Source organism: Sinocyclocheilus rhinocerous, unplaced genomic scaffold (assembly GCF_001515625.1).
Source record: "Sinocyclocheilus rhinocerous isolate Xijiao unplaced genomic scaffold, SAMN03320098_v1.1 scaffold548, whole genome shotgun sequence".
NCBI lineage: Eukaryota > Metazoa > Chordata > Actinopteri > Cypriniformes > Cyprinidae > Sinocyclocheilus > Sinocyclocheilus rhinocerous.
Genome location: NW_015664702.1, coordinates 321,336 through 333,384, shown reverse-complemented (window position 1 = coordinate 333,384; position 12,049 = coordinate 321,336). Strand labels below are relative to the sequence as shown.

Here is a 12,049-nt window from a genome sequence, read left to right as displayed (position 1 = left end):
AGTTTCTTCCACTGTTAGAAGGAAAAAAATTCAAGTGATTGCACCGGGGCCGTATGCGCGCACAGTTAAGCATTGCTACCTTGACAATGCAGCCTGCTCATTATCATAATAAAATACAGTCAGTCAAACATATGGACAAAAACTATGTAGTAAAATATGTAATAAAATCTGTTAAGCCGTTAAGGTTAGTGTTATCACTGGCCCAACGTTGGTTTCAGTTTCGTTTTAACCTAAATGAATTCGTTTTCGCTTGTCATTTATATTGCTATAGCTTTTTATATTTTTAATTCTCGTTCTTTTCTAAATACTGTTAAATGAAAGTATTTGTTGTGGAGTGAGGGGAACTAACACTAGCTATGTTTACAGTGTTTATTATAATGTTTGTAAACATTTCGCGTCGGCATTAGGCCTATTTCTGAATGAAATAATAAAATGCGAATTATACGTGACTTTTTTTTTTTTCCCCCTAAAAAACTTTTTTTTTTTTTACACGTAGCGTATTTTAACCATGCAGCAAACCATTTGAAATATTTTGATAAATTACTGAAAAAATAAATAATTAAATTACTTTTGAAGCCGTTTAACTGATTGTATTAATCGGTCAAATTTTAATTTATTTTAATTTTAATTAATCTGAATTTTTTATTACAGAAACAGAACGAAAATGTACTAAAATGAAGTATAACATTTGGTTATAGAAACATTACAAAATAAATAAAAGACATTAAAATATTAGATGTATATTATATGTTATACTTTCTGTAAATAATTTTTTGTAGCACGTTATACATAAACACTACAAAGGTATAACATTTTGTTACTGAAGCATAACACAAAATAAAGGAAATATTTATAGACATTTAATAAATTATTCAAAGACTTTTTTGTTTATTTATTAATTTAACTAATACAATTAATTAACTAATTCAACATCATTAGCTATTGGCATTGTAGTGCTTTCCATTCTGAACATGCGTTTGCATGAGTATTTAGGTGTATGTCGGTTGCTGTACTGTACCTCTCAAAGGTGTACTCGCTCTCAGATCTGAAATAGTAGACGTGTGATTTGAAATGAAGCTTGAAGACGTAGTCTTTGTGGATGTTCTCGGACTCTGAGGGAATGGTGATGGAGTATCCCAGCAGAGGAAGGCTGGCCAGAGGAAACTCATCCTGCAAAGAGACCTTCACATTAAACATGGCCAAACACAGCACTGTCACATCACATCAAGAACATTTCTGACCTGGTGTGTTTTGTAGAAGAACAGACTGAAGTTGGTGAAGACCACCCATAACTTCTGCCAGCCGTTGCTGTTTTTGAACTTTCTCAGCAGATTCCCAGAGAGCTGATTCTGAAGAATAAAGACAAAAACCATGAGAAAACATACTTCAGATACAACTTCAGGGTCCAAAATGAACACCACCTATAGTATTAATATACCGGTATGTATTAACTTTGAAGTACAGATTAAGAACCTTGAAGCACTGAAATACAGCAACTGCAATTAAATAAACTAAAAATAACAAATAAAAAAGAATAATCATAGAATTACATTACAAAAAAATACAAAAACAAAATGACTAAAACTTCACAATAAGATCTCATTAGTTAATGTTATTACTAGTTAATGCATTAACTAGTATCAACTAACAATACTTTTATTAATCTTGTATTTATTTATTTTTTCATTTTTGTTAACATTAGTTAAAAATACAAATATTCAGTGTTAGTTCATGTTAGCTTATGTCCATTAAATAATATTAAAATATTAATAATACTATTTGATTTTAATAATGCTTTAGTAAATTTTGGAATTAACTACATTAACTGAGATTAATACATGCTTTGGAAGTATTTTTCATATAACTAATGTAGTTAACTAAATGTTAACAAATGGAAGCTTACTGTAAACTTACCGCATTAAATAAAAGTAATCTAAAAATAAAATCTAATTCAAAATGGTCACAAAAACTATATCAATAATACTACATTATATTATTTTATTACTAATTACTAATACATAGCATTTAGTAATGAAACATATTTCATTGACTAACATCACTGACGTCTTATACTGTGATTTAAATCATGCATTACATTAAAATAAGGTAATGCATGATTTAAATCATAAGAGATCACAAAATATTCACAAACAAAAACATTTCAATAGCAGTATATTTTTAAATAGCAGGCGATTTTTACTCAGTGTTGTACATTTTGGACCCCAGGCACAATGAGACTGACAGCACAAAGTGTCGCCATGTTAATCAAAGATACTTGAATTTATATGCAGATCTGAATAGAAAAAGGCACTATTTATAAAGGACGTTCATCTGCACTATTTTTTTTATGTTCGGTCGTGCATCAGACAGTATAGCGTGCTGCATCTTTAAGACGTAATGTCAAGTTAAATCCACTGGTTAACTGGTTTTAAATGAACGTCCCTCGACTCCTCTTAAACCAGCGGGTTAAAACAGATGTGCATCGTCACATTTGTGCTGTTAGTGAACAACTGAAGAAGCAGCAAACACACTCAACAACATTCAAAGAGAGAAAGACACTGAACTGAAACAGCATCACAGCCCACAGTGCAGTCAGCGTTCAGAGGACACCACAAATAGCTGTCATTTCTTCAGCAGTATGTGCAGAGCAGAAGAAAGTCCAGCTTAATTATCCGCAGGTTATTCACCCCGAACAAATCATTGATTGTGTGACATTTCAGCCAAGAAACAGCAGGAATGTCAAATTCACTACTGTACACGATCGAGTCATTTGAAGCAGTGCTATTTTAGTATTTACTGTATATACTCTACACATACAGTATATACTAGAGCCCGACCGATATGGGTTTTTTGGGGCCGATACCACTAAGTAATTACACCATTTCAAGCATTTTATCTGCGTTATATGCTCTGTAAAAAAAAAATTCATATCGGCAGCATATTCACCGATACCGATATATCGGCGACAGGCTCATATCGCCCGATAATATCGGCTAAACGATATATCGGTCGGGCTCTAGTATATACACATATATACTATAGTGTTTTTTTACATTTTTTAAACTGCTTTTATTTATATATTTTCAGTTTTCATTTTATTTTTAGTTTTAAGTGTTAGTAATTTGGTTATATGCAAAGTATTATTATTATTATATGATATATGATATATTATTATTAAAAAAAAACATTTTTCTCGCTGCTACTTTTTGTGCTTTTGTCTTTTTAACATTTATTGTATTGATCTTCAAGAAATATTTCTATTCACTTTTAATTTCTTCTTATTTCAATTTCAGTTTTAGTCATTTAAGTACTTAAACAGATTTCAAAATATTTCATATATTTCAATTATATGAAATATATTTCAAATATTTCAAGGCAACATTTATAATTTTCATTTAAGTGCATTAAGTTTTTTTTATAGAAAATGTGTATTTTTGTTTTATTTTTTTTTCGCTTTCTTTCTATCACTGATAATTATTTTTAATAGTTTTAGTTAGTGTGTTTGCCTGACGAAGGTCTTTGACCGAAACGTTGCTATTTTTAACTTTTTTTGAATAAAGGGAGAATAACAGTGTGCAGATCTTCTTTGTATTATTTAATAGTTTTAGTTAACAATAATAACTCTGGTTTGAAGACAGCCTGTCTGTCATAACAGGATCCTTTGATAAGACTGAGCTTTTCTCCTACATGGGATTTTTAACCTGCTTACCAGTAAAGCCATGTTTAACAACCAGTTTATCTTTACAAAACAAACGCAAACACCAATTGCTAAATCCAATCCAATCGAGCCCCAGGCTCTTCTGGAACAGCTTTCCTTGAACTTTAACATCTGCTAAATCAGGGCTCACAAAACTGGGTCCCGGAGGGCCGGTGTCCTGCAGAGTTTATCTCCATCTTGCCTCATCAACACACCTGCCTGGAAGCTGCTCGTATGCCTAGTAAGAGCTTGATTAGCTGCTTCAGGTGTGTTTGATTAGGGTTTGACACAGCGGCCCTCCAGGACCGAGTCTGGTGGCCCCTGTGCTAAACGAACGCTAGCAAATCATCGTGAGTGAAAGCGTCCGTCTTTTACCTCTCTATTCCTGCAGGTTTCACTAAAGCAGAGGCTTTGGACTCGATACCAACACACCAGAGAGAGAGACACGGGTCCCTGGGCCCTGAGCGGGGCCGCAGCGGGAGCCTCTGACAGACTGACTGGACTAGGGTCCTCTAACACAGAGCCGGACAGAGACACAAACACAGAGAGAGACATGAGAGACACACAGGGACACGGACAGGAGGAGGAAACGACACACAGCCTGATGATCTGAAGAAGAAAGAGTCTTCAAGACTCATCTAATGAAGAAAACTAAACACTGCAAACACACTTCTTCTTAATGAGTTTAGAATCAGTCTTCACAGTAAAAACATCTACAAACCCTTAAAACAAGATCAACTGACTTAAGAAACAATTTAGATGTTCAAACGTTTGGGGCCAGTATTTTTTTTATTTATTTTTTTAACGAAATTAATACTTTAATTCAGCAAAGATTGATTAAATGACTCAAAAAGTGGCAGTAAAGACATTTCTAACGTTACAAAAGATTTCTATTTCAAATAAATGCTGAAGGATCATGTGACAATGAAAATTCAGCTTTGATCACAGAAATAAATTACAGCTTACGATATATATTCACAGAGAAAATGGCTATTTTAAATTATAAAATAGTTTTACTGCATTTTTTATCAAATAAATGCAGCCTTAGTGAGCAGAAGAGACTGACCCAAAATATCTTTGTATGGGTCAAAGACGAGTCCTGCATCAAATTAAATTTACAAAAGTGATTTTATATCCACAGAGAGAATATTAACTGCCCGTAAAGTGTCTGTTATAATGTTTCAAATAACTTTTGTGAAAATTAAACGTCAAAATATGGGTGAAATAATGTTCCATCGTCATCTAGTGCAACAGATATATTTATGCAAAAAATTAAACATACTTATTCTGACCGGTACTTAATACAATATATAAAGGAATGAGTGATACTAAATTTTATAATATCTTAAATAGTTACAAATCTGTGGAGAAATGGGTGAAACCTAGTCATTTGAAGGATAGTGGCAAAGACTGGTAAAGATTTTAGTTAATTAGTATTTGGAGGCTCCACTCTGATTCTTAAATAGTCTATTAATGTCATTGAATGATTCTTGAAAATGCATCTTGCATAAAGGATTTTTAGATATTTTAACTGGATAATTAGACCAGAATACTCATTAAGAACAGGATTTTCTGCAGTGAATGACATTTCTGTCATTATTATTTCACAATCACTTCTACGTGATTATTAATGCATCTGATAATGCTTTCAGATACCAATAAAACTCTGCTTCATTTCATTCCAGATTTCAAACTATGAAAATGTGGAATGGTGCACAAATTCCATGTGGGACCAATTAGGAGTGACGCCTTGAAAACAGTCGAAGTTCCCCGAGGAGGAGAGAGAGAGAAAGAGAGGAAGGTTAAACACAGAGACGGAGCTCTGGAGCTCTGGAGCGGGACGCTGCGCTGCGGTACCTCTAACGCTACGCTAAAATCCACCATGGACACGCTGGTGTTGCGATGCCAGCACACGTGAACCGTGGTATTACCACGGTGAGGCGTCTGCCGCTCCAGAGACGTCCGCGAGGCGCTCAGGTCGTCTTCTGACTCCTGGTCGGCGCTAGATTCCTCAGGGGACTCTGGGAAATGTGGGAAGAGCAGCCATTTAAACAAGAAAACAAAGGAAGGTGGTGATCTCTTGAGGTTGTGTGTTTTTGTACCATATGTACCATGGTAAAAATCAGCCTTCCAGGTACTGCAGAGCATCAAATTAATACACAGGGGTACATAAATATGGGAATCACTATAGATATCAAAGTACCTCATCATCACTGTATTCAACCTTCAAGAATACCATAGTGCACATCCAAAATACCATGGTAGTACCATGTCTGAAAAAAACATATTTTTTCATTACTTTGTTTATACCATGCTTTTATGCCATGTTTTAGCACCATGGTACAAACTAGCATGACACTTATAATGTTATTGTTTTGGACATTATATATATAAAATATGAAACATAAAAATACTTGCTCTAGAATGCACTAGAAAAAATTATTATACAAAAAAAAACCTTTCAGACAATTACAACAATCAATATAAAGCAGGTAGACGTTGTCCTTTGAAGTTTTCATGAGACAAAGACAGCGAACAAAAACTCTGTCAATACTTTGATATCGGATATGAGTTCATGCATCAGGTCAGGAGACGGAACAGAGAGCAAACAGTCAAATCACAATGACATCAAACTCCACGTCTAGACGATAGGAACAATATGATGAAAGAAAAGCAGAAGAGGTTTAGTTGCTGTGAATTAAGCAGCAGAAAAAGAGCATGTGTGTGTCAAGAGCATCAGCTGGAGGATTGCAGGACTGGAAACCTGTGAAACGTGATGCTGAGATCCAGTGCAAACACACACATTATTTCTCTGTCATGATGCTCTGTGTGTCAGATCAGTAAATCAGCTCTAGCAGTAGTTGACATGCAGTTAATGAGAAAACTCACTGCTGTCAGTGAAACTGCTGGACAGGATCTCAGCCGAGGAGTCGTTGCATTTGTCCGCCAGTTCAATGGCCATCTTGATGTCCTCCAGCCACTTCTCCATCTCAGACGCTGAGCTGCGGAGGGAGTGAGAGCTACTGTCAATCAAAGCACTAAAGACAGCGATACTAGGATTTCACCACTTTAGTTTGATTTTACCACCCATTTTAGTTAGTTTATCATTAGCGGCGCAAAGTAGATTAATAAATATTTGCTAAAATAAAGTATAAAATAAATACTGACATTACATAATTACGTAATAATACTACGAATAAGTATTTATTATAATAAATAACAATTATTATTATTTAAAACCAAACAATTTTTCTTCTTCTTCATATATTATTATAAACAAAATAATTGTTAAATTAGTTTATTATTATTTCTAGTAGTATTAGTATTATTACTGCTAGTAGTATTTTTATTCTTAATATGAATAATAATATTAATATTTATAATATTGTTATTATTATATGTAATAATTATATAATAATGATAATAATAATAATCAGATAAAAAGAAAAATTGTTTAGTTTTTAATTATCATTATTATTATTAGTAGTAGTAGTAGTAGAAAAATCTTTAGTCGAGGGCAGCCCTAATTAATATTATTATTCATATTAAATATAATAATAATAGTAATATTATTATTAAAAATATGGCTTTAATTGTGGTCTGTCCTGTCAGAATCTCAATTAAATCTCAATTAAAAATGCTGTAGTATTTCTGTGGGTTTTTCCTGCTGTACAGCTCTTCTCTAAACTCAGTTCAGTAAATGCATTGGAAACAGATTTTATGTAATGTTGCAATACAATGCATTTGATCACAGAACAACAACACTTCATAACTCTTTACAATCTACTGATACCGAACTTGATTTACTCAGAACAGCATTCGCTAATTTATATAATCAAGAGAGTAAGCTAACTGCTCCGTCAGGATATATTTCATCTTTCATTTGCACACTGAACATGCCTTTGATATGAACTGATTTTCTCAGTCTTACAAGAAAACAACAAGGAAAGAGGACGGCACTGACACTGACGAGCATAAAGCCAGCCGTCCATGTAATATTTAACCAGTTAAACCCTGAACAGGTTAATTAGTGAGCATGTTAATTACCTGGCGGCCACGACGACGGACTGTCTCTGTCCAAACAGAGTGAAGGAATGCGGGACGCCCCACTCGTCCTCACTCTCACAGATCTACACAAACACGACACAGATTAAACCATATTTCACCTCAAAGCCAAAAGAAGAAAAATAAGACTAATTTTTGCATAAAATAATCATCACTGATGTTATTTTGGCCCTCGATTCTCTTAAAAGTGTTCATTATTTTTCAATTAAAACCTCATCAAGATTGCAATTCAGCATCTGAATGCTGCGTGTTTCTAGATAATTACATTTACATGCAATATGCAATTTAGCGGGACGCGCCGGAGCTGTGGCCTGCAGAACAATGGAGCTCCTGTTTGTGTGAATGTGCAATTAGTAACTGGAGACGGAGGCAGCAGGATCACGGCATGCAGTAAAACACAGGCAGTGCTGCTGTACTGAATGGTACTGTCAGTGAAGGGAGTTGTATAATATACAGAGCTGTTTATGTTGTGGTCAGAAATGAATCAAATATTACCCACCGTCATGCCGTACAGAGGAAGCTGGCCGTGCATTTTGAACTGATTGGAGGCCGTCATCCCTCGACTCGTGTACATCAGAACATCATTGAACTGCAAACAAATTCAAGAGGAGAAAGGAATACATTAGTGTTCATTGTTTTATCTCTCCTAAAACTGTCAAGAAAGATGATTCACTTAAACTGGTACTCCAAGGCACTTCAAAAAATACCATAGTATTACTATAGCAGGGGTCCAAAAACATGGTAATATCATGGTACGTTTTGGTCAGTACTTAGAAAATCGTTCTGTGGTAATAATAAAATAAAAAATAAAATACAACCAAAATATGAATAAATAAAATGAAACATGAAAAAAACACACAAATACAAAATAATAAAATAGACAATAAGACAATTAAACATTAAAGTGAAATAATAATATAAAAAGGATGCATTTAAAATAAAACAAAAAAGCAACATAAAACATTAATTAAAAAGTTAAATAGAACAAAAATAATACATTTAAAAATAACAAAACAAAACATCCATAGAATTAAAAAGTAAAACAAAATACTTAATACATTTAAAATGTAACAAAATAAAACAAAACATAAAAAAATAAAAATAAATAAATGATCAAATAAAACATCAATAAAGAAAATAATAAAGTAAAACAAAATAAATGATCAAATGAAACATGAATAAAGTAAAAGAAATAAAATAAACAAATAATAAAGCAAAACAAAATAATAAATGAGCAAAAATATTCATAGATGAACAATAAATGATTGTTTTTTATGAATAAATTAAACAAACAGATAATAAATGATCAAATACAACATAAATAAAATATTTAAAAAATAAATAAATTGGTATCACTGAAGTACTTTTTTACTATTCATACAGCAATCAAACCAATACAGTACTTTTAACAAAGGATGCTGCAAGTCTGAATAGACTAACTAACCATCTGGCTGTAACAGATGTCTAGTACTACGTAACTAGTATAAGAGAGTGAGCGGTTCTTACCAGGAAGAACATTCTCTGCTGTAGACCTTTTCCAGAGAGTCTGCTGAGACAACCAAGCCTGATAAACTCCTGCCAAAACAGACACAACCAGGTCACACCAGAACATTTCTAACCAACTCGTTCACCTTCTGATTTCAAGCCCATCAGAACTGACCCGTCCAGGAATGGCGAGATTGTCGACGCCAGTGAGGTCTTTCTTGAGCTCGAGAAGCTTCTGGAAGTTCTCCATCTTGATGAGGGTGCCGTGAAGCTGCACGACCATCTCGGAAATATCCGCAAGCGCAGCTGGAACAGACCAATAGCATCTTGAGAAGATGTAGAAACTGAGAGCGAAGGCTAAAGAGTCTCTTAAGTCGTTGTGTGTCGATGGACCAAACAGAACAAAACAAAACAAAAAACAAATATTGTTGGTCCTACTTTATATGTGACCCTGGACCACAAAACCAGTCATAAGGGTCAAATTTTTGAAATTGAGGTTTATACATCATCTGAAAGCTGAATAAATAAGCTTTCCATTGATGTATGGTTTGTTAGGATAGGACAATATTTGGAGGGTGCAAAAAAATCAAAATATTGAGAAAATCGCCTTTAAAGTTGTCCAAATGAAGTTCGTAGCAATGCATATTACTGGTCAAAAATCAAATTTAGATTTATTCACGGTAGGAAATTTATACTAAATATCTTCATGCAACATGATCTTTACTTAATATCCTAATGATTTTTGGCATAAAAGAAAAATCGATAATTTTGACCCATACAATGTTTTTTTGGCTATTGCTACAAATATACCCCAGCGACTTAAGACTGGTTTTGTGGTCCAGGGTCACATATTAAGTGGCCTTAACTACTATGTACTTACATTTAAATTAATCATTTGGTACAATGCACTTATTGTGTACATACATTGTACTTATATTTTAAAATACCTGCATGTAATTACATCTGTAATACATTTCTGTAATTACATTTATAATTACACTGTTGACCCATCTCTTACACCTTAACCCACTTTTAAACCTACCCATACCACCAAACCTGTCCCTAACCTTACACATATCCCACCTCAATAGGTGCTTTTAGCTGGCCTTAAGGTGTCCTAAATAGCTTTAAGTTGTCCTTGTTACACATGTTACATATAATTACTATTATAATAATTAATTCTGAATCAGAAACTGAGAGCGAAGGCTAAAGCGGGCGTGGGATGGCGTACCTCGCGAGTCTCTGAAGTCGTCGTGTGTTGGTGGATAGTGTTTGCACAGGCGCTCCAGGATCTGCTTGTAGTGCATGAGGCGGTGCAGCGGCCGCAGGAAGAAGATGTTGAGCGGCAGGTAACACACCTTCTGCAGCTCGAAGTCTCGACACAGACCCTCCAGCCTCCGGGACGAGTGACATGTCTGCTCCAGCTCCAGCAGCGCCTCCGAATGCTTTTGAAGATGAGCCGTGAGCAGCTGAGGAAACAAAACCAGTCACACAGATTGCATTATCTGTAATAATACTATGGTATGGTATTACCATCACACCATGGCCAAAACCACAATACTTTGATATATCATGATGATACTCTAAGAATAAAATAGTATTTCCATGATACAAGTGTAAAAAAAAAAAAAATAGTATTTAGATAATACTGTAGGGGTAACGCATTACAAGTAACTTGAGTTATGTAATCAGATTACTTTTTTCAAGTAACTAATAAAGTAATGCATTACTTGTTAATTTACAGTAAAATATCTGAGCTACTTTTTCAAATAAGTAATGCCAGTTACTTTGTTTTCTAACAGCTTTGTAATAAACAGCTCTCCTGTTCAAATGTTGAGAAAAATCTGCAGTAAGTGCAGAGGCGTTGTGTGCAATATGTAAATACGATGGTTACTGTAGTTCTAGACTAAATATGAACATGCATTTACTCATCTCACTTGCACAAAAACAGATACAGTATTCCTCAAAATGAATAAAAACGGAAATGCAAACTCAGAATATGACGTAAACCTGCAATAATTAAATGTGTTAATAATTGAATTTACATTTCTTTCAGCCTGAGGCTTATTCATTTCACTTTTGGTGTGAAAGGGCTTTTACATATGCCAAACATATATATATTAATTATATATTAAAAACATACAAGCAATCCCAACCCAGATGAGAAAATGTAATGCAAAAGTAACGTAATGTATTACATTAGCGGAAGTTAAAAGCAGATCGTAAGTGTATTTATTTATTGTCTCATTACTGTTTAGCGCAGTTGTTGTTGCTAGGAAGCGCGTAAAAGTTTTGTTTACTGTGTTGAGACGTGCTGAAGTTGCGTTTGGTCTCGTACTCTACTGCATACCTTGTCAGTGTTGTGCGCTTGCTTAGCCCTTTGTTGTGATAAATAGTAAAGTGTATTCAGCTGAAAATAAAAAAGGTTAGTATACCATGGCAGCGGTCGCGGCAGCCCTCGTGTGAAGACCGAAGAGTGTAAAGACCATCGACTCTACTAGGGCTGTACGATATATCGTTTCAGCATCGAAGACGCCACGAAAGCGCAAGCTCCCGCACTTTGGAAAGAAGGAGAAAGCGGCGCGACTGGCGTTTTCCACACGTTTTTATGCGCGACATGTGAACAGCCCCGAAGTCCGTCTACACTGGACGCGACAAAGCGACCGTTGCATATCATTTGACTTAGGTGAAGGTAAACAATTGAGAAAGAAAATGGATGTGTAACAATATATTGGTTCACAGCAGTTTAACGTTCCTGTTGCTTTCTCTGTCATGAACGTTAATCAAACAACAAAACACAAA

The 12,049-nt window shown here is 34.5% G+C and overlaps 1 protein-coding gene across 2 annotated transcripts in view; it reads right to left on the bottom strand.

The window, feature by feature from the left end:
• Positions 1 to 12,049, bottom strand: part of farp1 (FERM, RhoGEF (ARHGEF) and pleckstrin domain protein 1 (chondrocyte-derived)) — an 84,797-nt gene that overhangs the window by 3,696 nt on the left and 69,052 nt on the right. For both annotated transcript variants that reach the window (XM_016541235.1, XM_016541237.1), the window contains exons 18-26: positions 10,479 to 10,716; positions 9,423 to 9,553; positions 9,269 to 9,337; positions 8,262 to 8,351; positions 7,745 to 7,827; positions 6,587 to 6,699; positions 5,555 to 5,718; positions 1,242 to 1,349; positions 1,019 to 1,170 (exon numbers count right to left, since the gene is read on the bottom strand). In XM_016541235.1, coding sequence (XP_016396721.1) covers positions 1,019 to 1,170; positions 1,242 to 1,349; positions 5,555 to 5,718; positions 6,587 to 6,699; positions 7,745 to 7,827; positions 8,262 to 8,351; positions 9,269 to 9,337; positions 9,423 to 9,553; positions 10,479 to 10,716 — 1,148 coding nt within the window. The remainder of the gene's footprint in view (positions 1 to 1,018; positions 1,171 to 1,241; positions 1,350 to 5,554; positions 5,719 to 6,586; positions 6,700 to 7,744; positions 7,828 to 8,261; positions 8,352 to 9,268; positions 9,338 to 9,422; positions 9,554 to 10,478; positions 10,717 to 12,049) is intronic.